Here is a 22,613-nt window from a genome sequence, read left to right as displayed (position 1 = left end):
AGATCCAATAACAAAATAATTAAAATGGAATATACCAAAGAAATCATTACATTTGTCTGAATGATTCTACTCAGCAACTTAACTTTCGCTTCTGTCTCCCTTGACTTAAATGAAAACTAAAACAGGAGCAGAAGTAATACAGTGCCAAAGGTAAATTAATCTTGCGAATATACAGTAGCTTGCAGGTCATAGTACAGGGCTGCCAACTCTCACGCTTTGAGCGTGAGACTCACGCCCTCAAGCAAACTCTCACGCCCTCACGCTGATCAGAAATTTCTCACGCTCAGTGGTGAGAAATTTTGTGATCAACGAAAATTTCAAAACTCGGATAAACTGCATGGTCCGCGGGTGTTGGAGAGCCGGGGCTGCGGGAGGGATGGGAGCAGAACCAGCAGCGGAAACAGATGCGGGGAGCCGGGACTGGCTGGCGCTGTTAAGTGTTTGCGGCGCTGTCGAGTGTTTGCGGCGCTGACGAGTCGCTCGCTGCAGCTCTGGCCATGGAGCGCTCTGGACAGTGCAAGTCCCGGGCCGTCGGAGGCGTCGGAGGCGTTGCGCCGCTGCCGCGAGAGTCTCTGTGCCGAAGGGACAGACTCTCAAAGGGAGGTGGAGAGAGAGAGAGAGGGGAAGGAGACAGGGAGACAGTGGGGAGAGGAGTGGGGGGGGGGGGAGGGGGGGGGAGAGAGGGGGGGGGGGAGGGATGGGGGAGAGAGAGGGGGGGGAGAGAGAGGTAGGGGAGAGAGAGGGGAGAGAGGGGGGGAGGGGAGAGAGAGGGGGAGAGGAGGGGTGAGAGGGAAGAAAGAGGGAAGAGAGAGGGGGTGGAGAGGGAGGAGAGGGTAGGAGAGAATGGGAGAGAGAGAGGGGGAAGAGAGAGGGGGAGATATGCTAGGGTGTGAGTGGGAAAGAAAGAGAGAGGCGAGAGAGAGAAGGAGAGAGAGAGAGAGGAGAGAGAGAGAGGAGAAAGAGAGAGGGAGAGAGAGAGAGAGAGAGAGAGAGAGAAAGCGCGAGAGAAATAGGGGAGAGAGGGAGAGAGAGAGAGAGAGAGAGAGAGGGGAGGGAGAGAGAGAGAGAGAGGGAGAGAGAGAGAGAGAGGAGAGAGAGGGAGAGGGGGAGAGAGGGAGAGATAGAGAGAGAGGAGAGAGAGAGAGAGAGAGAGAGAGAGGGGGGAGAGAGGGGGGGAAGAGAGAGAGAGAGAAGGGGAGAGAGAGAAGAGAGGGAGAGGGGGAGAGAGTTAGGGGAAAGACAGGGGAGAGAGAATTAGGGGAAAGAGAGAGAGAGAGAGAGAGAGGAAGAGAAGGGAGAGAGAGAGAGAGAGAGAGGGAGAGAGGGGATGAGAGAGGGGGAGAGTGAGGTGGGAGGGAGAGAGAGAGAGGGGGAGAGAGAGAGAGGGGGGAGGAGAGAGAGAGAGAGGGGGGGAGGGAGAGAGAGGGGGAGAGAGAGAGGGGGGAGAGAGAGAGAGGGGGAGAGAGGGGGAGAGAGAGGGGGAGGGAGAGAGAGAGGGGAGAGAAAGAGAGAGGGAGAGAGAGAGGGGAGAGAGAGAGAGAGAGAGAGAGAGAGGGAGAGAGAGAGAGAGGAGAGAGAGAGGAGAGAGAGAGAGGAGAGAGAGAGGAGAGAGAGAGAGGAGGGAAGAGGGAGAGGGGGGGATAGAGAGGCAGGGCTGCCAACTCCCATGCATTGAGCGTGAGAATCACGCATTTCACCAAATTCTCACGCTGATCACAAATTTCTCTCGCTCTGTTGTGAGAAATTCTGTGATCAACGAAAATTTCAAAACTCATATCAACTGCATGGGCCGCGGGTGTTGGAAGCAGAAGCAGCTGCGGGGACAGATGCGGACGATGAGTGGGGCTGGCGAGTCGCTCACTGCAGGTCCGGCCATGGAGCAGCCTCAGTGCAAGAGTCCCGGGCCGTCGGAGGTGTCGAAGCGTTGCGCCGCTGCCGTGAGAGTCTCTGGTGACTCAGGTGACCGGCATGGATCAGGCTGCGGTTCGGTGCATCCTGGAGGACAACCAGTGGCTTCTGGAAGTAAGTACCAAGCACTGGGTAGATACGGTGGAAGATAGTGGACTTCAAATGGGGGTGGTTTAAAGCATATATATTGCATTCAAGTGTAAGTTAAAAGACTCACTACAGTATGCACCATATTGCACAATTTCAATCTGAAAAATGCAAATGTTCCGTACCAATGGGAGGGAGACACCCTCCCCCCCCCCCCGGTCACTATGCTCCCTCGGGCTTGGTCACTCTCAATTTCTCACTCTCAACTCTCACCCAATGTTTTGCAGCCCTGTCATAGAGCCATTGGTAATTTCTCTTTCAGGAAAGCGGATGGCTAAATATGTTCTATAATAATTCACACAAGAAAGTTAGAGTGGTCGGAAGGCGCAGCGCCAAAGACCGGGTTCGATCCTGATGATGGGTGCTATCTGTACAGAGTTTGAGCATTTGCCCTATGACCACGTGGGTTTTCTCTGGATGCTCCGGTTTCCTCCCACACTCCAAAGGCATCCAGGTGTGTAGATTAAATGGCTTTGGTAAGAAAAAAAAAAAAATTCAGAGTCCCTAGTGTGTAGGATTGTGCTAGTGTATGGGGTTATTGCAGTACGGCGCAGTCACAGCGAGCCGAAGGGCCTGTTCCCGCGCTGTATCTCTAAAGCAGAGTAAAGTGAACTGAATGCTGGAGATGGAATACAATGAGGAAAGATGAGAAGGAATACTATATGTTCAGGGAAACAACCAACTGTGGTGGTTTATCATTGTAAAATACCAAGAAAATATACAGAGGCCTTAAAAGTGATATGATATAGTTTCAGTGTTAATGAAAGGAAGGATGTTCAACTGGATAAATAAGAACTCAACAAATTATTGACAGTGGAGCATGAGAAGAAAAAATGTTACCTTTTTATTTGGTAATTTTCATTGCAAAATATTTAAAAAAACTTGTACAAAAGTGACAGACAACACTTAAATATAGTAAACAAAAAAATTGTGAGGAATATCAAAGCAGCAAAAGTAATTCAACGGACAGGTGTGAAGAGGGATAAACAGAAATGAAAACTGGATCATCAATTTTTGGGAATGTGCAAATAATGTGAAATATAAGAGGAGGCAAATGTTCATTTGTTTGAACACGAGTAATAAGATGCAGAAAGTGAAGCCTGCTGTGGCAGTGTATTCCACCCTTGTGAAAATTAATTGAATCACGCTTACATTCGGTTGTATCAAGTCAATATTCATAGAAATATAGAAACATAGAAAATAGGTGCAGGAGTAGGCCATTCGGCACTTCAATATGATCATGGCCTATTCGATATGATCATGGCTGATCATCTAACTCAGTATCTCATCCCTGCCTTCTCTCCATACCCCCTGATCCCTTTAGCCACAAGGGCCACATCTAATTCCCTCTTATATATAGCCAATGAACTGGCCTCAACTAGCTTCTGTGGCAGAGAATTCAACAGGTTCACCACTCTCTGTATAAAAAATGATTTTCTCATCTCGGTCCTAAAAGACTTCCCTCATATCCTTAAACTGTGACCCCTAGTTCTGGATTTCCCCAACATCGGGAATAATCTTCTTGTATCTAGCCTGTCCAACCCCTTAAGAATGTTGTAAGTTTCTATAAGATCCCCCCTCAATCTTCTAAATTCTAGTGTGTACAAGCCGAGTCTATCCAGTCTTTCTTCATATGAAAGTCCTGCCATCCCAGGAATCAGTCTGGTGAACCTTCTCTGTACTCCCTCTATGGCAAGAATATCTTTCCTCAGGTTAGGAGACCAAAACTGTACACAATACTCCAGGTGTGGTCTCACCAAGACCCTGTACAACTGCAGTAGAACCTCCCTGCTCTTATACTCAAATCATTTTGCTATGAATGCTAACATACCATTTGCTTTCTTCACTGCCTGCTGCACCTGCATTCCTACTTTCAATGACTGGTGTACCATGACACTCAGGTCTCGTTGCATCTCCCCTTTTCCTAATCGGCCACAATTCAGATAATAGTCTACTTTCCTGTTTTTGCCACCAAAGTGGATAACCTCACATTTATCCACATTATACTGCATCTGCCATGCATTTGCCCACTCACCCAACCTATCCAAGTCACCTTGCAGCCTCCTAGCATCCTCCTCACAACTAACACTGCCCCCCAGCTTAATGTCATCCGCAAACTTGGAGATGTTGCATTCAATTCCCCTGTCAAAATCATTAATATACAGTATATTGTGAATAGCTGGGGTCCCAGCCTTGTGGTACCCCACTAGTCACTGCCTGCCTTTCTGAAAAGAACCCGTTTACTCCTATTCTTTGCTTCCTGTCTGCCAGCCAGTTCTCTATCCACATCAATACTGAACCCCCAATACCGTGTGCCTTAAGTTTGTATTCTAATCTCTTATGTGGGACCTTGTCGAAAGCCTTGTCGAAAGCCTTCTGAAAGTCCCGATATAACACATCCACTGGTTCTCCCTTATCCACTCTACTAGTAACATCCTCAAAAAATTCTATAAGATTCGTCAGACATGATTTACCTTTCAGAAATCCATTCTGACTTTGTCCAATGAATTCACCACTTTCCAAATGTGCTGCTATCCCATCTTTAATAACTGACTCCAGAATTTCCCCCACCACCGATGTTAGACTAACTGGTCTGTAATTCCCCGCTTTTTCTCTCCCTCCATTTTTAAAAAGTGGGGTTACATTAGCTACCCTCCAGTCCTCAGGAACTACTCCAGAATCTAAAGAGTTTTGAAAAATTATCACTAATGCATCCACTATTTCTGCAGCTACTTCCTTAAGTACTCTGCGATGCAACTTATCTGGCTCTGGGGATTTATCGGCCTTTAATCCATTCAATTTACCTAACATCACTTCCCGGCTAACCTGGATTTCACTCAGTTCCTCCATCTCATTTAACCCCCGGTCCCTTGCTATTTCCAGCAGATTATTTATGTCTTCCTTAGTGAAGACAGAACCAAAGTAGTTATTCAATTGGTCTGCCATGTCCTTGTTCCCCATGATCAATTCGGTTCATAATCTATTTTCCCTTTCCTAATTAAGCTTTTTGTCCTCCTCTGCTGGACTTTGAATTTCTCCCAGTCCTCTGTTAGGCTGCTTTTTCTGGCTAATTTGTACGCTTCATCTTTTGTTTTGATACTATCCCTGATTTCCCTTGTTATCCACGGATGCACTACCTTCCCTGATTTATTCTCTTGCCAAACTGGGATGAACAATTGTTGTAGTTCATCCATGCAGTCTTTAAATGCCTTCCATTGCATATTCACCGTCAACCCTTTAAGAATCATTTGCCAGTCTATCTTGGTCAATTCACGTCTCATACCCTCAAAGTCACCTTTCTTTAAGTTCAGGACCCTTGTTTCTGAATTAACATGGTTACTCTCCATCCTAATGAAGAACTCAACCATATTATGGTCACTCTTGCCCAAGGGGCCACGCACAACCAGACTGCTAACTAACCCTTCCTCATTACTCAATACCCAGTCTAGAATAGCCTGCTCTCTCATTGGTTCCTCTCTACATGTTGGTTTAGAAAACTATCCCGCATGCATTCCAAGAAATCCTCTTCCTCAGCACTCCTGCCAATTTGATTCACCCAATCTATATGTAGTTTGAAGTCACCCATTATAATAGTTTTTCCTTTGTTGCACGCATTTCTAATTTCCTGTTTGATGCCATCCCCAACTCCACTAGGTGGCCTGTACACAACTCCCACTAGCGTTTTCTGCCCCTTAGTGTTTCGCAGCTCTACCCATATCGATTCCACATCCTCCAAGCTAATGTCCTTCCTTTATATTGCGTTAATCTCCTCTCTAACCAGCAACGCTACCCCGCCTCCTTTTCCTTTCTGTCTATCCCTCCTGAATATTGAATATCCCTGGATGTTCAGCTCCCAGCCTTGGTCACCCTGGAGCCATGTCTCCGTGATCCCAACTATATCATATTCATGTTGGGGGGCTATATTTTAATCCTTGTTATTGCACCATTATGACTGGTACATTATATGTCCACCACGGTCCTTTAGCAAGTGTTTGATACAATTTGGCATGAAATTGACTGTTTGAGGATTTTTTCATTTCAATACTACAGCTGAATTATGGCCTCAATGAGCTTCTGTCTCCTGGTGCAGACCTTTCCTTTCAGTCTCTCCTTGATAATTGACCACAAATTCTCAATTGGATTCAACTCGGGTGTGTTACCAAGCCAGTCCAAGTCATGTATCCCTTCTCCTGGTAACATTAGGTCACCATCTTTGATGAGTGGCATGGTGCAAGGTCTTGTTAGAATCTCCCAGATCCCTCTGGAAAAGTATTTAGCGACTCTGGCACCATCTTCTCTGTAATACATCAATACATTGCAGTGATTTCAACAACCAGGTGCAGTGGACCGACAACATAGTAGCTGAAACATCAGGATGTTTGATGAACTGGTTGATGTGGCATTTTCTCACTGGTTCTCCAACTAATCTCCAAACATGTTGGTGACAATTGGTCTGAACAAGGAAATGGGTTTCGTCACTGAATAACACCTTTCTCCAATCCTCACATGTCCACCTTTATATTTTGTATTGCTTCTTGCATTTCATAATTAGAAGTTGCTTTTTCATTGTTTTTTTGACTCTGTGACTGGCTTCACTGGAAATGAATACCTGGAGCATGAAAAACCCCACACACCCTTCCCTTGGAAGAAGGTACATGAGCCTGAGAACTGTTGCCTCCAGATTTATAAAAACTATCCTCCCCCATTAACCATATGGCTCTTGAAACACCCTGCACAACCCTAGCCATCACCGTACCTCAGCACTGAACTATTATGGACTTTGTATAAGGTTCCACTACATACTTAGGCTTGCATTATTATGGCCTAGTTTACTTTGTATAATTGATATGTATATATTTCTTGTGTTGTTACATTGAATGTACCCGTATATCTGCAGCAAGTTGAACTTCATTGTTCTGGTCCTAGTGTAAATGACTCTTGACTTAGATGTTGGTACTAAGAATGGATAAGTAGATATGGCATAATTAAACTTTTTACATCACAAACTAAAATTCCTGCCCATAGCTCTGTTAATCTGCCAACTAGTGGCACTGAAAACAGCAAAGGCCAAATCTGTAAGGGTTAAGTTGAGTTACTAATATACTGGAAGGGTTAAGTTTAATTGCTAATATTGTTTTACAGTATATAACAGGTAATGCCAAAGATGAAGAGTTTAGTTTAGTTTAGAGATGCAGCACGGAAACAGGTCCCTCAGCCCAACGAGTCCGCACCGACCAGAGATAGATATAGAGATAGATAGATATGCCATTTATTGTCACTATACATGTACAGTGAAACTGAAAGCTGCTCGTACTCAGTGCATACATACAATTTAGCACAAAAAACAAATAAGAAAAACATGGGAAAACCCATGCGGTCACGGGGTGAACATCCAAACTCCATACAGACAGCAGAATGGGGTCGGGGGGGGGGGGGGGGGGAATAGGTGCTGTAATTCTGCGGCGCTACATACATATATACAGATGGGGGAAGTCCGTGTTGGGCGGAACTAGTCAGTGCTAATATGTGTGAATTTGAATTATAGTAGATATAATTCTCGGAAAGCAACTATTCGTAATACTGTTGGTCCTATATTTGATACACCTATAGCGCCTTCCAGAGGGCAGCAGGTCGAATAGTCGAAACGCAGGATGGGAGCTGTCTTTGATGATCTTCTTTGCCCTGCTAAGGCAGCGGGAGGTGTAGATGTCCATCAGGGAGGGGAGAGGGCAGCCATGATCCTCTGCGCTGTCCTGGTTACCCTCTGAAGCCTCTCCCTGTCTGCCATGGTGCAGCTGCCATACCATGCTGTAATGCAGTATGTCAGCAGGCTCTCGATGGACGAGCGGTAGAAGGTCAGCAGCAGGTTAGAGTCCAGGTTGTGCTTTGCCTGAGGACCCTCAGGAAGTGCAGCCGCTGCTGAGCCTTCTTGATGACCGCTGTCGTGTTGTCTGTCCAGGAGTAGTCAGCAGCGATATGGGCGCCGAGAAACCAGTAGGTGTTGACCCTCTCCACACACTCGCCGTTGATGTGTAGGGGGGCTAAGTCGGTGCTGTGCCTCCTGAAGTCGACAATGAGCTCTTTTGTTTTCCTGGTGTTCAGAGCCAGATTGTTTTCTGAGCACCAGGTTGTCAACTTCAGGACTTCCTCTCTGTAGGCTGCCTCGTCTCCCTTCGAAATAAGTCTGACCACAGTAGTGTCGTCAGCAAATTTGACTTGCGGTTGTTGTTGTGGGCCGGACTACAGTCGTAGGTGTAGAGACAGTATAAGAGGGGGCTTAGCACACAGCCCTGTGGGGAACCGGTACTCAACCTGCGAGTGGAGGAGAGGTGGGGGCAGAGTCTCACAGTCTGGGGCCGGTTGGTGAGGAAATCCTTTATCCAGGCACATGTGACAGTGAGGAGGCCGAGAGTGACCAGTTTACCAATGAGAATGTCCGGAATGATTGTATTAAAGGCTGAACTATAATCCACAAAGAGCATCCGGACGTAGCTCTGCCCCTGCTCCAGATGGCTCAGCACAGAGTGGAGAGCTACGGTGATGGCGTCTTCTGTGGATCTGTTTTGGCGATAATCGAATTGGTGGGGGTCGAGGTCTTTGGTGGTAGATAGTCTTGATGTGCTGGAGGACCAACCTCTCGAAGCACTTCGTGATTACCGGAGTGAGGGCCACAGGACGGTATCATTAAGGCTGGTGATGTAGACTTCTTCGGCACAGGGACGATTGTGGCTGATTTTAGGCAGGACTTTAACTGCCTGGGCCAGGGAGAGGTTGAAAATTCTGGTGAAAATGGCAGTGAGCTGGTGGGCGCTGGCTTTGAGCACCTTACCAGGGACTCCATCTGGGCCGGTAGCCTTCTTGGGGTTCACTGCCATCCAGCACCCGTCTGACATCGTGTTCCCTGACAGTGAGTGGAGTAGTACAGGAGCTAGGTGAGGGTGGAAACAGGGCTGTAGCAGGTGAGTGCTGCTGTTGTGATGTTTCAAAGCGGGATTCCAAGCAATTTAGCTTTTCTGCCAGCGGCGCACTCAGGTCTTCTGACTTTGTGGCACAGCCTCTGTAGTTGGTAATGTCTTGTATGCCCCGCCATACCTCCCGTGTATTATTTTTGGACAAGTGGGACTCTAGACTCTTATGGTCCGCCTTGGCTTTTTTAATACCACGTTTCAGATCGGCTCGAGCAGCCCTGTACAGAGCTCTGTCACACTGACCTGAAGGCAGCATCGCGGGCTCTGAGGAGTGTGTGGACCTGGCTGGACATCCAGGGTTTCTGGTTTGGGAAAACCCGTATGTTTTTGTCTACAGTCACATTTCCGATGCAGAACTTGATATAGTCCAGCACCGATTCTGTGAGAGTTTCCAGATCCTGGTGTTCGAATATGTCCCAGTTTGGCTGTGTAAAGCAGTCCTGTAGATTGGAGAGTGCATAATCAGGCCAGGTTGTAACAGATCTTATGGTGGGCCTGGCACTGCGTCTGAGGGTAGGCTGGAGAGAGCAGGAGGGAGAGATGATCTGACTGGCCGAGTTGGGGGAGGGGGATGGCTCTTACGCGTGCTTGATATTGGTGTAGACATGATCCAGCGTGTTCACCCCTCTGGTAGAACACTTGACATGTTGGTAGAATTTCGGCAGTACAGTCTTCAAGTTGGCCTTATTAATCCCCGCACATTAACCTATCCTACACACAACTGGGCCAATTTACATTTATACCAAGCCAATTAACCTACAAACCTGTACGTCTTTGGAGTATGGGAGAAAACCCATGCGGTCACGGGGAGAACATACAAACTCCATACAGACAGCACCCGTAGTCGGGATCCAACCCAGGTTTCCAGGGCTGTAAGCACTGTAAGGGAGCAACACTACCGCTATGCCACCGTACCGCCCTTCTACTGACATTATATTAATAAGCTATCGGTGAATGTTTATGCTACACATTGTCATCAAATATGTGTATATGTGAATATCATCAAACTCCAAGGCACGGGCATCTGTAACACCCTTCACAACAGAATCCTTCACAGACGTTAAACAGTACAGATAGGTAATAACATCTCCTCTTCAATGACCATCTATATAGGTGCATCTCAAGCCTGCGTGCTTAGCTCTTTGTTCCACTCGCTTTACACCCATGACTGTATGACTAAGCACAGCTCTAATGCAATCAATAATTTTGCTGTTGACACTACTGTAATTGGCTGAATCACAGGTTGTGATTAGTCAGCATCAAGGAGAGAGATAGAACACCTGGTTTGGAGATGCCACAGCAACAACCTCTTGCTCAACAAGAACAAGGCCAGCAACTGATTGCAGAAAGTGGTTATTAATAATCAGAGTTTTGTCCGAGCCAGGTTTAATAGCCTGATGGCTGTGGGGAAGTAGCTATTCCTGAACCTGGTTGTTGCAGTCTTCAGGCTCCTGTACCTTCTACCTGAAGGTAGCAGGGAGATGAGTGTGTGGCCAGGATGGTGTGGGTCTTTGATGATACTGCCAGCCTTTTTGAGGCAGCAACTGCGATAAATCCCCTCGATGGTAGGAAGGTCAGAGCCGATGATGGACTGCGCAGTGTTTACTACTTTTTGTAGTCTTTTCCTCTCCAGGGCGCTCAAAATGCCGAACCAAGCCACGATGCAACCGGTCAGCATGCTCTCTACTGTGCACCTGTAGAAGTTAGAGAGAGTCTTCCTTGACAAACTGACTCTCCGTAATCTTCTCAGGAAGTAGAGGCGCTGATGAGCTTTTTTGATAATTTTGTTAGTGTTCTCGGACCAGGAAAGATCTACAGAGATGTGCACGCCCAGGAATTTGAAGTTCTTGACCCTTTCAACCATCGACCCGTTGATATAAATGGGGCTGTGGGTCCCCCTCCTACTCCTTCCAAAGTCCACAGTCAGTTCCTTGGTTTTGCTGGTGTTGAGGGCCAGGTTATTGCGCTGGCACCATATGGACAGTTGCTCGATCTCTCTTCTGTACTCTGACTCATCACCATCAGTGATATGTCCTAAAACAGTGGTGTCGTCAGCGAACTTGATGATGGAATTCGCACTGTGGTTGGCTATGCAGTCATGGGTATAGAGTGAGTACAGCAAGGGGCTGAGCACGCAGCCTTGAGGTGCTCCCGTGCTGATTATTATCGAGGCTGACACATTTCCACCAATACGAACAGACTGTGGTCTGTGGATGAGGAAGTCGAGGATCCAGTTGCAGAGGGATGCGCAGAGACCCAGTTCTGCGAGTTTGGTAACCAGTTTGGAGGGGATGATTGTGTTGAATGCCGAGCTGTAATCGATGAATAACAGCCTGACATATGAGTTTTTGTTGTCCAAGTGGTCCAGTGCGGAGTGAAGGGCCAGCGAGATTGCACCGTAGAAAGTAGCCTGTCTGGTTGCATCATGACCTGGTACGTTAATTCCAATTCACATGAATGCAAGAAGCTGCAGAAAGTGGCAGACTTAGCCCGGTCCATCATGGGCAGACCTCACTGTGCCTTCAAAAGCATCTACATGAGGCGTTGCCTCTAGAAAGTGCTAACTATCCTCAAGGATCCATACCATTTGGGTTGTTCCCTCTTCTAGCTTCTACCATCGGGCGTGAGGTACAAGAAGTCTTATGCCCCTGTCCCACTTAGGAAACCTGAACGGAAACCTCTGGACTTTGCGCCCCACCCAAGGTTTCCATGCGGTTCCCAGAGGTTCCCGGAGGTTTTTGTCAGTCTCTCTACCTGCTTCCACTACCTGTAACCTCCGGCAACCACCTGCAACCTCTGGGAACCGCACGAAAACCTTGGGTGGGGTGTAAAGTCTCCAGAGGTTCCCATTCAAGTTTCCCAAGTGGGACAGGGGCACTTCCAGAAGCTTTCGACAAGGTCCCACATAAGAGATAGTATACAAACTTAAAAGTGGTTCAGTATTGATGTGGATAGAGAACTGGCTGGCAAACAGGAAGCAAGAGTAGGAGTAAACGGGGTCTTTTTCACAAAATGGGCAGTGAAACTACTGGGGGTAACGCAAGCAAGGCTCAGGTGCTGGACCCCATTAGTTGCACACCACCAACTTCAAAAATTGATACTTTTAAATAGCCATCAGGTTGTTGAACCAACCCCACAGCCCTAAATCCTACCTTGACAACAGAACACCATGGACCACTAGCATGGATTCCTTTTGTTTCTAATTGCGTTTTGCACAAATGTCTTGTTTTAGTTGCACAGTCAATTGTATTCTTATTCTGTTTTGCAGTATTTTATGTGTAATTTATATATAATTTGTTTTTGTACCTGAACCTCACTGTTTGTGTATATCACAATAAACTCAGAAATAACAGTCAATAAAAATATATTCAAAGGTTCCATACAATTCCGAATGGGTAGCTCACTCCTGAAACCTCCTCTTCCATTTAGTGAGATTATGGCTGATCCATTTGCAACTTGACAAAGCACTTAATAACGTTGTTACATTCTTCGCAACTGATTTCATAACGTTTATCACTTCCTTGACAATGTGTAGCCAAGTTACTGTCTCACTGCAGATGGATTGATATATAAAGAATCAATGTAGTTTCCTGATATTAGGATTAGATTATAATATTGATTTTTGGTGGGAATGATCCCAAAATTACATCTGTGTTTGTTTTTACTGGATTTTGGTTCACAAACTTTTCATGGCAATTTGAGGTTGCTTTTACAACCATTGACTAATTGGTAAAATATTTAGCCCTTAAAATATTACAACATTCCCTGCAACATGGAATATGTTATAGTGTGGAAAAGCACTGGATCCTAAGATTCAGATTCTAATAAATAAAAGCTGTGACATGAATGGCACATGCCAAATATACTTTATCACAGTTTGAAACTGAGAGATTCTATATAGTTCAATGTGAAAGTTATATAACATTTTCAGTGTGTCACCAGTAGTGCTCACATTCCATTAAAAAAAAACTTGTTTCAGAGCATTTTTTTCACAACAGGTATTAATATAGCAATATCAAGCAAAGATATAATTAACCTTAACCTCACTAGAATTGAAAGTGCATCATGAGTGAGTACTAAGGCAAGTTCCAAAGCAGTATCCTAAGAGCCAAATATTATGTCCAATATTGATGTACAAATATCGCAACTAATTTTGTTCATGGTATTGAGATTAATTATAATCACATAACTTCTATAGTTGATTATAGAATTGCCTGTATTCAGGCAACAAGTAGTTATGGAACCAATCAAATGAGCTGCCTTGTGCAAGATAGCATCAAACTTCTTGAATAGAATTAGAGGTATACTCTTCTAGGCAAATAGAGATGAATCTAGAACATTCCCTTCTTGTATTGTGTGGAAAAACATATGACTTGGTAGCTCGTGTGCTTGCGTGGCTGTTCCAGCTAAGTTTCTGGTAATGGTTATATTAGTAATAACAGTTATTGTGCACTAAATAGTTGAACTTGATTATTGGAAATGGTCATTGCGTGTATTTTTATGGCGTAAGTTATTTGCCACGTCAGCTAATGTCTGAATATTGTCTAGATATTGCAACACACACATGGACAATCTGTTGCATTTCTGAAGAAATTGTGAATGAATTAAACAATGTGCGATCACCAACGAACATTCCCACATGATGGAAAGATGGTGATCTTAATGCAGTTGAAGTTGGTTGGACACAGCCTAAGAATTCCAGTAGCAATGTCTATGCCTGAAATGATTGACCACCAATAACCACAACTAACTTCCTTTGTAGGAGGTATGACTCTACCTTGCTTATCCTTTGTTCTGAGTTCTTCAAGAACTCTGTGATAGCGCACTTTATTAAATGAAAGAAACTTTATGACTTAAAAGAAGACCATTCAATTCATTAGGTCCCTAGATTAAATTGAACTACCACACCTAAACACCTTCCAGAACTAGGAAAGAAACATTGTTAGTCGTTAAGTGCACATCCAAATACTTTCCAGGCCTTGAATTTTAAACATCCATCATCCTCCAAGTGAAATAATTTTTCTTCATCCTCGCAAACGATTAAAAAAAATCTATGTCCCTTGTTTACACTGCTCTGATGACATATGCCTTTCCAATTTAATAAAAAGGCATCTACGTCTTTCATATTTACTTATGTAGGCCCTTCATAATTTTATACCTCAATTAACTCAGAATACATAGTTGCCTTGAAATTAGCATTTGAAATTTTAAATTAACAATATTCAAAGACCTATTGCCATGAAAATAGCCTTTAACATGGTTCCATGAAGGGTCCCATTCTCAAATGTCACCTATCTGTGTTCTCCAGAGATGCTGCCTGAATTGCTGAGTTACTCCAGCACTTAGTGTATTTTTTCATAAACCAGCATGTTTCTTCAGTAGCCTATTGTCCGAGATTTCTCTCTTGATGACTTAGTGGAAGTATTGCCTTGTTTATTTAAAACAGATTGATGCCTTTGCTAAGATGGTGGAGAACATTTCTGGCCGATGCATTAATTGTTGTGCTCCAATACTAATTCTAATACTAAACAATTCTAATTGTTTCAAATCATCACTTGAAATCTCATATAAAATAACAAACCATACCAATGGCTTAAAGTAAGGCTATTTTTTAAATGCAAGTTTCCAAAGAACATTGTTTCATTGGCTTGTAAAGCTGATGAACACGACATTAAAAAATGCTTTGAATATATGTTCCCACCCAACCTCAGGCAGAACTTGACTCAACACTAGTCAAAACTTAATTGCACTTAACTCTGCTTGTGGGGAGAGCTTGTTCTGACTCAACCCAACTTTGATCTCATTAAGCTCGACTAGTCTGAAATTGACTGTTGAAATGACTGCATGGGTGGAGATGGAGTTTCTCTAGCGAAACACACGGAGCCGGTGCCCAGCAATGGTGCACATTCATTGCATCAGACATAATGCAACCCTGGCACCTCATGTCTGGGTGCTGATTGGATGCATCACTTACCTAGCCCTCCCAACACAAGGTTCACGGGACACTGCCACACTTGAATCGTTCAGTGATGAGATCACTTTAATTGTGTCCTTACTGCAGGAACACCAGTGGAGAGCTTTGGCCTCAACCAGGTCCATGGTACAACAACAGGGAGAGGATTGTGCCAGGTTCATCAGCACTGTCAGTAATATGTCTCTATATATAACTAGACTAAGTAGGACCCGTTGGGTCCCATGTTCACACGGGACTGCTGGTCCCCCAATGCAATATTCCACATCTCCACCAATTCCATTTGGGGGGTGGGGGGCTAGAATGGACATTGTGGGCTAAATGGATTCTTGGGGTGGCAGCTCAGTCATTCAAGCCTGATGTGCTGGCAGCTCACTCACGGCTGGTGGGCTGGCAGTTGACTCAGGGCTATTCCTTGAAATTCCATTTGAAGCAGGGTGCACGGCCACCAAATTCAAATGCAGTTTCCTACCACTTCAAGCAGGGTGCAGGGCCACCAAATGCAAGTGCAGTTTCATGCCATTTCAAGCAGGGTGCAAGGCCACCAAATTCAAATGCAGTTTCATACCATTTCAAGCAGGGTGCAAGGGCACCACATTCAAATGCAGTTTCATACTATTTCAAGCAGGGTGAAATCACCATAAAACCACCACAAAACCACACAAAACACCACATAAATACCACAGTAGACATTCGGTGTGTTCAGTTGATTCACAGCTCAGACAGAGTCGTGACCTCTCCCTCCTCCATCTTGCAGTGACTGAGCCACACCCACACTTCCGGATTTTATAATTCCTCCCCCCTCCCACCGGAAGAGGCGTGGCCTTCATGGCGGATTGACAGAAGAGAGATTCTCAACATTTTTAAAACACTAATAACAATTTTATTTTTCATTGATGGGACGAATCCTCTGCACCTGATGAGCGGAGGGGGACTAAGTAAGATGGCCTAAAATCACAGCCGAGTTTTATCTAAAATCAATATACAGTGCAAACAGGAAGTTGTCAAGTTTAGACTTTTAATCATTTGCCATTTCAAACCAACCACCACCAACCATTTGCATTGCTTCATTTCAAACCAACCACCACCAACCATTTGCTGTGCTTCATTTCAAACCAACCACCACCAACCATTTGCTGTGCTTCATTTTAAACCGACCACCACCAACCATTTGCTGTGCTTCATTTCAAACCGACCACCACCAACCATTTGCTGTGCTTCATTTCAAACGGACCACCAGCAACCATTTGCTGTGCTTCGTTTCAAGCTGACCACCACCAACAATTTGCTGTGCTTCATTTCAAACCACATTAAGGGCACTCAAGGTCAGTAAAACCACACTCACAGTTTAGTAGACATGTGTTCAGTGTTATTCACAGCTCAGAATGAGAGACTTGACCCTCTCACTCCCTCCATCTTGCAGAGACTGACTGAGGCACTCAACACTTCTGGGTTTTATAGTCCCTCCAGAAGGGGCGTGGCCTTTGGAGAGAGAATCTCAACATTTTTAAAACACTAATAACTATTTTATTTTTAATCGATGGGAAAAACCCTCTTGTCCTGCACAGCGGAGGGGACTCTGAGTAAGATGGCCAAAAATCACAGCCGAAAGTGGCAGCGTTTTTCCTACTTAAATATAAACTTAAATATTCATCTTCACTGTCCTCTAAACCACCAGATTTTATGTCATTAGCAAATGTGTGTGGGGGGGGGGGGGGGGGGGGTTGGGTGTGGTGTGGGGGGGGGGGGGGGGGGTTGTGGGGGCGGGGGTTTGTGAGGGCGGGGGGAGTTATGGGTGCTGGGGTGGATTGTGGTGGCGAGGGTGGGTTTGGGGGCGGGGAACCGTTTTTACGCAAATAGAAAGACCGCATAAACCGGAAGATAACAAGATCAGAGTTTTTGTTATGTATAGATAGATAGATGTGGAATCTCAATTAATTTTTCTTTATCTTGCCTGCCAGGTCCATTTCATGTCCTCTTTCTGCCCACCCAATTACCTTATTAAATGCACACTAACACTTTAGTTTAATTTAAAGATACAGCATGGAACCGGTTTTGCAGCCCACTCCAAACACCAATCATCTAATACTACTAATTTTATGCTACCTCACTCTCTCATCACTCTCTGCATTAGGGGCAATTTTACCGAGGCTAATTAACCCATAAACCACACTTCTTTGGGATGTGGAAGGAAACCGGAACTCCGGAGGAAACCCAGGGGAGGACATGCAAACTCCACAGAGAAAATGTTCAAACTTCATACATTTCATGTGCTCTTTTTACCCTCCTGATACCTTGTTAAATCCACGCATTGAGGGATTTGTTTGATTCTGACTATCTAAATCTGACATATGTCTCTCTTTTCCTCAATAGAGCTTGAACCTCTCTCATCAAACAGGTTTTCCTAAACTTGCACTTCATCCTAACAGGAACATGCATCCCTTGTATTCTTGCTATCTCACTTTTGAAAGCCTTCCACTTGCCAGCCATCCTCATTCCTGCAAACAGACTCACCCAATTAATATCTGCAAATTCCCATCCAATAGTTCAAATAAAGAGCTTCAGAAAATTGAATTATTATAGGAGAGAAAATCAAAACATAATGAAGGGCCTGTCCCACTGTACGAGGTAATTCAAGAGTTCTCCCGAGTTTCCCCTGATTCAAACTCGGAGAATCACAGTAATAACCGCTCAAAGGTACTCGGGGCTCTCGTGGACATTTTTCAATACGTTGAAAAAAATTCACGAGCTTACCGCGTTTCCCGAGTACCTGCCGTTAGCGTTACGAGCCGCTAAGAGACGCCCCGAGCTCCGACGTACCCGCTACGTATATTCTACGTACTTACCACGAGTTTGATTTTTTTTTAAACTCGGGTGTGCTCTTGGGTAAACTCGTATAGTGGGACAGGCCCTTTACACTTTCTGCGACCAAGCACATATCCGAATGAAGGGAAGGTAAAAAATCTTTCACACGTGCTTAATGGACAATATGAGCATTTGAAATCTTCAAATGTAATATTAAAAGATTACAGAGACAGCCTGAGACAGTTTTTACAAACCTGACTATTTCCTTGTAAACTTCCTTGGTGATTTCTAGATAAGAGTCAATTGTATCTTCAAATTGACAGAGCATTCCCCCCAAGCAGAAATGTTTGAAGAGGCGGAAGATAAATTCCTTGCGTTCTGTATCACTGAATATTTGATAATTGTCAGAGTCTTCCAACAGTAATACCTAAATTAAATATAGAATACTAATCAGTGAAACTAAATGAAAAATTAGGAATGAATAAAATATCAATCACTTACCTGCCAGATTAATGGTTGGCACATAATATAATGCAGCACATTACTCAAAGGCCCTTTCCTATTTTATGCATCAACTTTTTCTATTATTCCAAGCTAAAAATACAGGATCCGGTCTTTGCTCTTCATTTCATTTACACAATTGGTCCATTAGTTTATTGATAAATGAGGCAATTATTTTTCAATTTCACAAGATATAAACTGTTCTTCCACCTGGTATTGCATAATGATTAATGATAGTTAATTTAAAATAACACAATTTTAAGATGAAAAAGCATTTTGCAACAGAATACAAAACAGCTGAGTTGCACTGAAATGTAGAACTGCAATGAAAGAAGAGAAGATTCAGATGAATCATTCTGTTGTATTTTACCCTACGGAACACCAACTATTTAAGAATAGGCATTTTTCATAACTATGCTATGAGGGGGGCATTGAGTTCAAAAACAAAGCAATTGTCCTTTGTTTCACTTCATTAAATTGTTTAAATAGGATGTCTAGAGGACTTCAAAATTCAGAGATATTCAGATAGACAACTCACTGATGGTTAAGGCTTCAACAAAACAATCAAATACTAGCAGCACATTGGTACTGCAATTACTGCCGCTGCCATACAGCTCTAGCAACCAAGATTTGATCCTATCCTTACATGTGGATTTTGCATGGGTTTCCCCTCACATTCCAACAGTGGACTGGTAGGTCAACTGACTACCGATTCGTTGGGTGTCATGGATGTTTATGGCCTTCCTCTATCTCACAAAAAAATATAAGAAACAAATCTAAATTTCAGTGGGAGAATCCTCGTTTCAAGAAATGTCAGTGGGATTGCTACGCTGCAGTTTTCCAAGACAAATTGCTCCCCAATTGGCATTTAAATCGTCAATTATCTCCGTATGCAAGCTTAAAAAATTAACCATAAATTTAGAGAAACCGGGGGAGCTTTATAAATTATCTCAGCATCAATAAACAATAAGCATTAACAATAAATCACACTATTACATTATCAAAATAGCAGCTATGCAGACTCATAAAACCTCAAAGAACTAGTTTACTGTACTAAACGTGTTCATACCTCGAGTTTTACTCTCCCCTGACTCTCAGTCTGAAGACGAGTCTCGACCTAATACAACACCAATTCTTTTTCTCCAGAGATGGTGCCTGACCCACTGAGTTACTGCAATATTTTGTGCCAATCTTCAATGTAAACCAGCATCTGCAGTTCCTTCATATACATAGTTTACTGTACCATACAATTCATTTGCAGTGATATGCAACTTTCTTTAACTAAACAGTAACAACAAACTGCATTCGTATAGCAACTTTAATGTGGTAAAATAGCATTTTACAGGAATGTTTCCAAACAAAATTTAGCATCAAGCCATACTTGAATTCTAAAGCGTGGGCAAAGAGCTTGGTTTAAGAAGCATTTTCAAAGAAGGCAAGAATGATAAAGATGCAGAGGTAAACACCAAAATAGCCAATCATCAAACATTGCCACCAACACTATCAATCCAACCAGGAATAATCAACCTTTAAAAACATTAATATTACCTCTCAAAGTACTGCCTCAGTCTTACAGCCACACCAAGAAGTAAAACAGAACCCCAGTAAAATGTAAATGAAGCTCTTAAACTGGGAGCTTTATGTTTTTTGCAGGAAGCATTCCATTCGCTTAAACTTTTAAAATGAATTAATTTTTATATGGCCCCAGCATATAATGACATTTTTGATCCATGAAGGTCTTACCTGTCGAAGCCGATCAGCAATAACAAAATCCTCATAGAATTCATCCAGACATTTATTAATGTGCCCCGTTTCTCGTACAATCTCATTAGTGTACAAACAGTCAAAAAACGACATTGAAACTTGCTTGCAGGGAATTTCCTCTGCTTCTACTTTCTTAACTTCTACTCCTGCTGACACAGAATTGAAAATAAAAAGAAACATTGGCCAAAGAATTCATTTGGAAAGTGTATGCTTTTTAAACGCAAAATGACTGATGTAAAAATCAACAGGAAAATATGACCACAACCTTACTGCACATTGAACTTTTCAAAATATGATATTTGATTGGCTTGTGTCATGCAGATGACATAGCCACAACTGTAGAAAATAGAATATACATGGATTATGTCAATTCACGCACAATGCTTAGTTTCCAATTTTCCCTGAAAGTGAAGCACTGAAATGTAACTGAGGGAGTCTGACCACTTGCAGTAAAGGAAATCTTAACTGCAAATATACTCTCCATCTGTGCAATTTATAGAGTTCATCAAATATTTACAAGTTTGTTGAGGAACAACTTGGAACCGATTCCACTTCATCCCATGACATCCTCCTCTGTTTTTAATACCACTACCAGAGGAAAAAGATTCTAATTATCTATGCCTCTAATCACTTAATATTCCCTCAGTTTTCTTTGCTCGATGGAATATAAACTTCCAATCTCCTATCCAATCTCTCCCCATACTAAAGTCCTTCAAATCCAGGCACATCCTGGTGAATCTTCTCCAACACAATCATATCCGTCCGATAGTATGGTGACCAGAATTACACGTAATGCTCCAAGTGCCATACAGCAGGTGTTTTGTGAAGTTGCAATGTCCCAACTTTTATAATCTACTAGACTAAGTGGGACCCGTTTGGTCCCAGCTTCATCACGAAAGGGCTGGTCCCCCAACGCAATATTCCACCTCTCCACCAATTCCAATATTGCTGGCCAGTGAGAGTGGGGGGTGGCTTTCTGGAGCGTGTTGTTGTGGGCTGCAGGGAGTGGTTTTCAGAGGGCTAGTATGGACATTGTGGGCCGAATGGATTTTTGGGCTGGCAGCTCGGTCAATGCGCACACACACACACACACACACACACACACACACACACACACACACACACACACACACACACACACACACGGCGGTAAACTTTCTTGAATACTCACACGGCTGAGCGCAGCATCTACACTTTGGGGCTTCCACTGTCAGCGGCACTTCCGCAATCAGCGCGACCTCTGGACTCACCAGAAATAACGCAATCAGCGCGACCTGTCCACTAAGCGGAAGTCACAAAATGAGCGGAACTTTTGAACCAAACACAGTCGGACCTAATAAAACATTTATTTCTTCCAAACACAGTCGGACCTAATAAAGCATTGCAGTTTCAAGCACAGGCAGGACAGCAGGCCAAACAACTCATGGCATTGTCATTAAGGGCTAACAAATCATTTATTGCAAGTACATTACAGACTCACAGTTGAGTTGATTCACAGCTTAGAATGAGAGTCGTGGCCTCTCCCTCATGATCTTGCAGAATGACTGAGTCATGTCCATGCATCCGGGGTTTCATAGTCCTGCCCCCCCCCCCGCCCCCCCTGCCCCCCCCCCCCCCACCCGGAAGGGGCATTACCTTCATTGTGGTGATTGACAGGCAAGTGGATCTCAAGGTTTTTTAAACACTCATAACTTTTTTATTTTTCATCGATGGGGAAAATCTTTGGGGCCTGCTCAGCAGAGGAGAACTGTAAATGAGATGGCCCAAAACCATAGCGATATGTGGTAGCGTTGTTCTAAAATCAATATACAGCACAGACAGGAAGTGGTGAAGATGAGACTTTTAATTATATAGATGTCGCAACCTACGAAGGCATGCATATCATATGTCTTCTTCACCATCCTATCTACCTGTGTTATTTCTTTCAAGGAGCAATGACCATGAACTGCAAGGTCCTTCTGTTTAACAACATTCTTAGTGCCCTTCCTTTTTCTGTATATGTCCTACTCCTACTCCCAAAATGCATTATCACACATTTGTCAGGATTAAATTTAATCTGCCACCACTTTGTCCCCACTGCCCAAATTCCATCTGATTTATATTTGTTATATAATCTTACACAACCTTCCTCATTAACCACAACACCACCAACTTTTGCGTCATATGCAAACTTATGAACCATATCTCCTTCACTAATAAGTCGCTAATAAATATCACAGACACAGGTGCACCATTTGTCACAGACTTCCAATAATAAAATGAATATTCCACAACTACCCTCTGCTCCCATCACCTTCTCTAACTTCAGATAGCCTTTGCATTCTCTCTCCATCCCCTCCCCATTTCCAGTTCTCCCACCAGTCTTACTGCCTTTGCCTACATTCTATCTATGTCCCATCCTCTCCCCTGGCATCAGTCTGAAGAAGGGTCTCGTCCCGAAACGTCACCCATTCCTTCTCTCCAGAGATGCTGCCTCACCCGCTGAGTTACTCTTGCATTTTGTGTCTAGCTCCTATCACCAAGTCAGTTTTGGATCCAATTAGCTGACT

The 22,613-nt window shown here is 43.9% G+C and overlaps 1 protein-coding gene across 2 annotated transcripts in view; it reads right to left on the bottom strand.

The window, feature by feature from the left end:
* LOC129698290 (cilia- and flagella-associated protein 300-like) overlaps positions 1-22,613 on the bottom strand; it is a 42,129-nt gene that overhangs the window by 4,497 nt on the left and 15,019 nt on the right. Inside the window, exons 4-5 of one of the 2 annotated variants that reach the window (XM_055637356.1) lie at positions 20,044-20,213; positions 18,054-18,226 (exon numbers count right to left, since the gene is read on the bottom strand). In XM_055637356.1, coding sequence (XP_055493331.1) covers positions 18,054-18,226; positions 20,044-20,213 — 343 coding nt within the window. The remainder of the gene's footprint in view (positions 1-18,053; positions 18,227-20,043; positions 20,214-22,613) is intronic. The other variant, XM_055637357.1, reaches the window with a different exon arrangement.

Source organism: Leucoraja erinacea, chromosome 6 (genome assembly GCF_028641065.1).
Source record: "Leucoraja erinacea ecotype New England chromosome 6, Leri_hhj_1, whole genome shotgun sequence".
In the NCBI taxonomy this organism is placed as follows: Eukaryota; Metazoa; Chordata; class Chondrichthyes; order Rajiformes; family Rajidae; genus Leucoraja; species Leucoraja erinaceus.
This window is presented reverse-complemented; position numbering and strand designations above follow the sequence as displayed.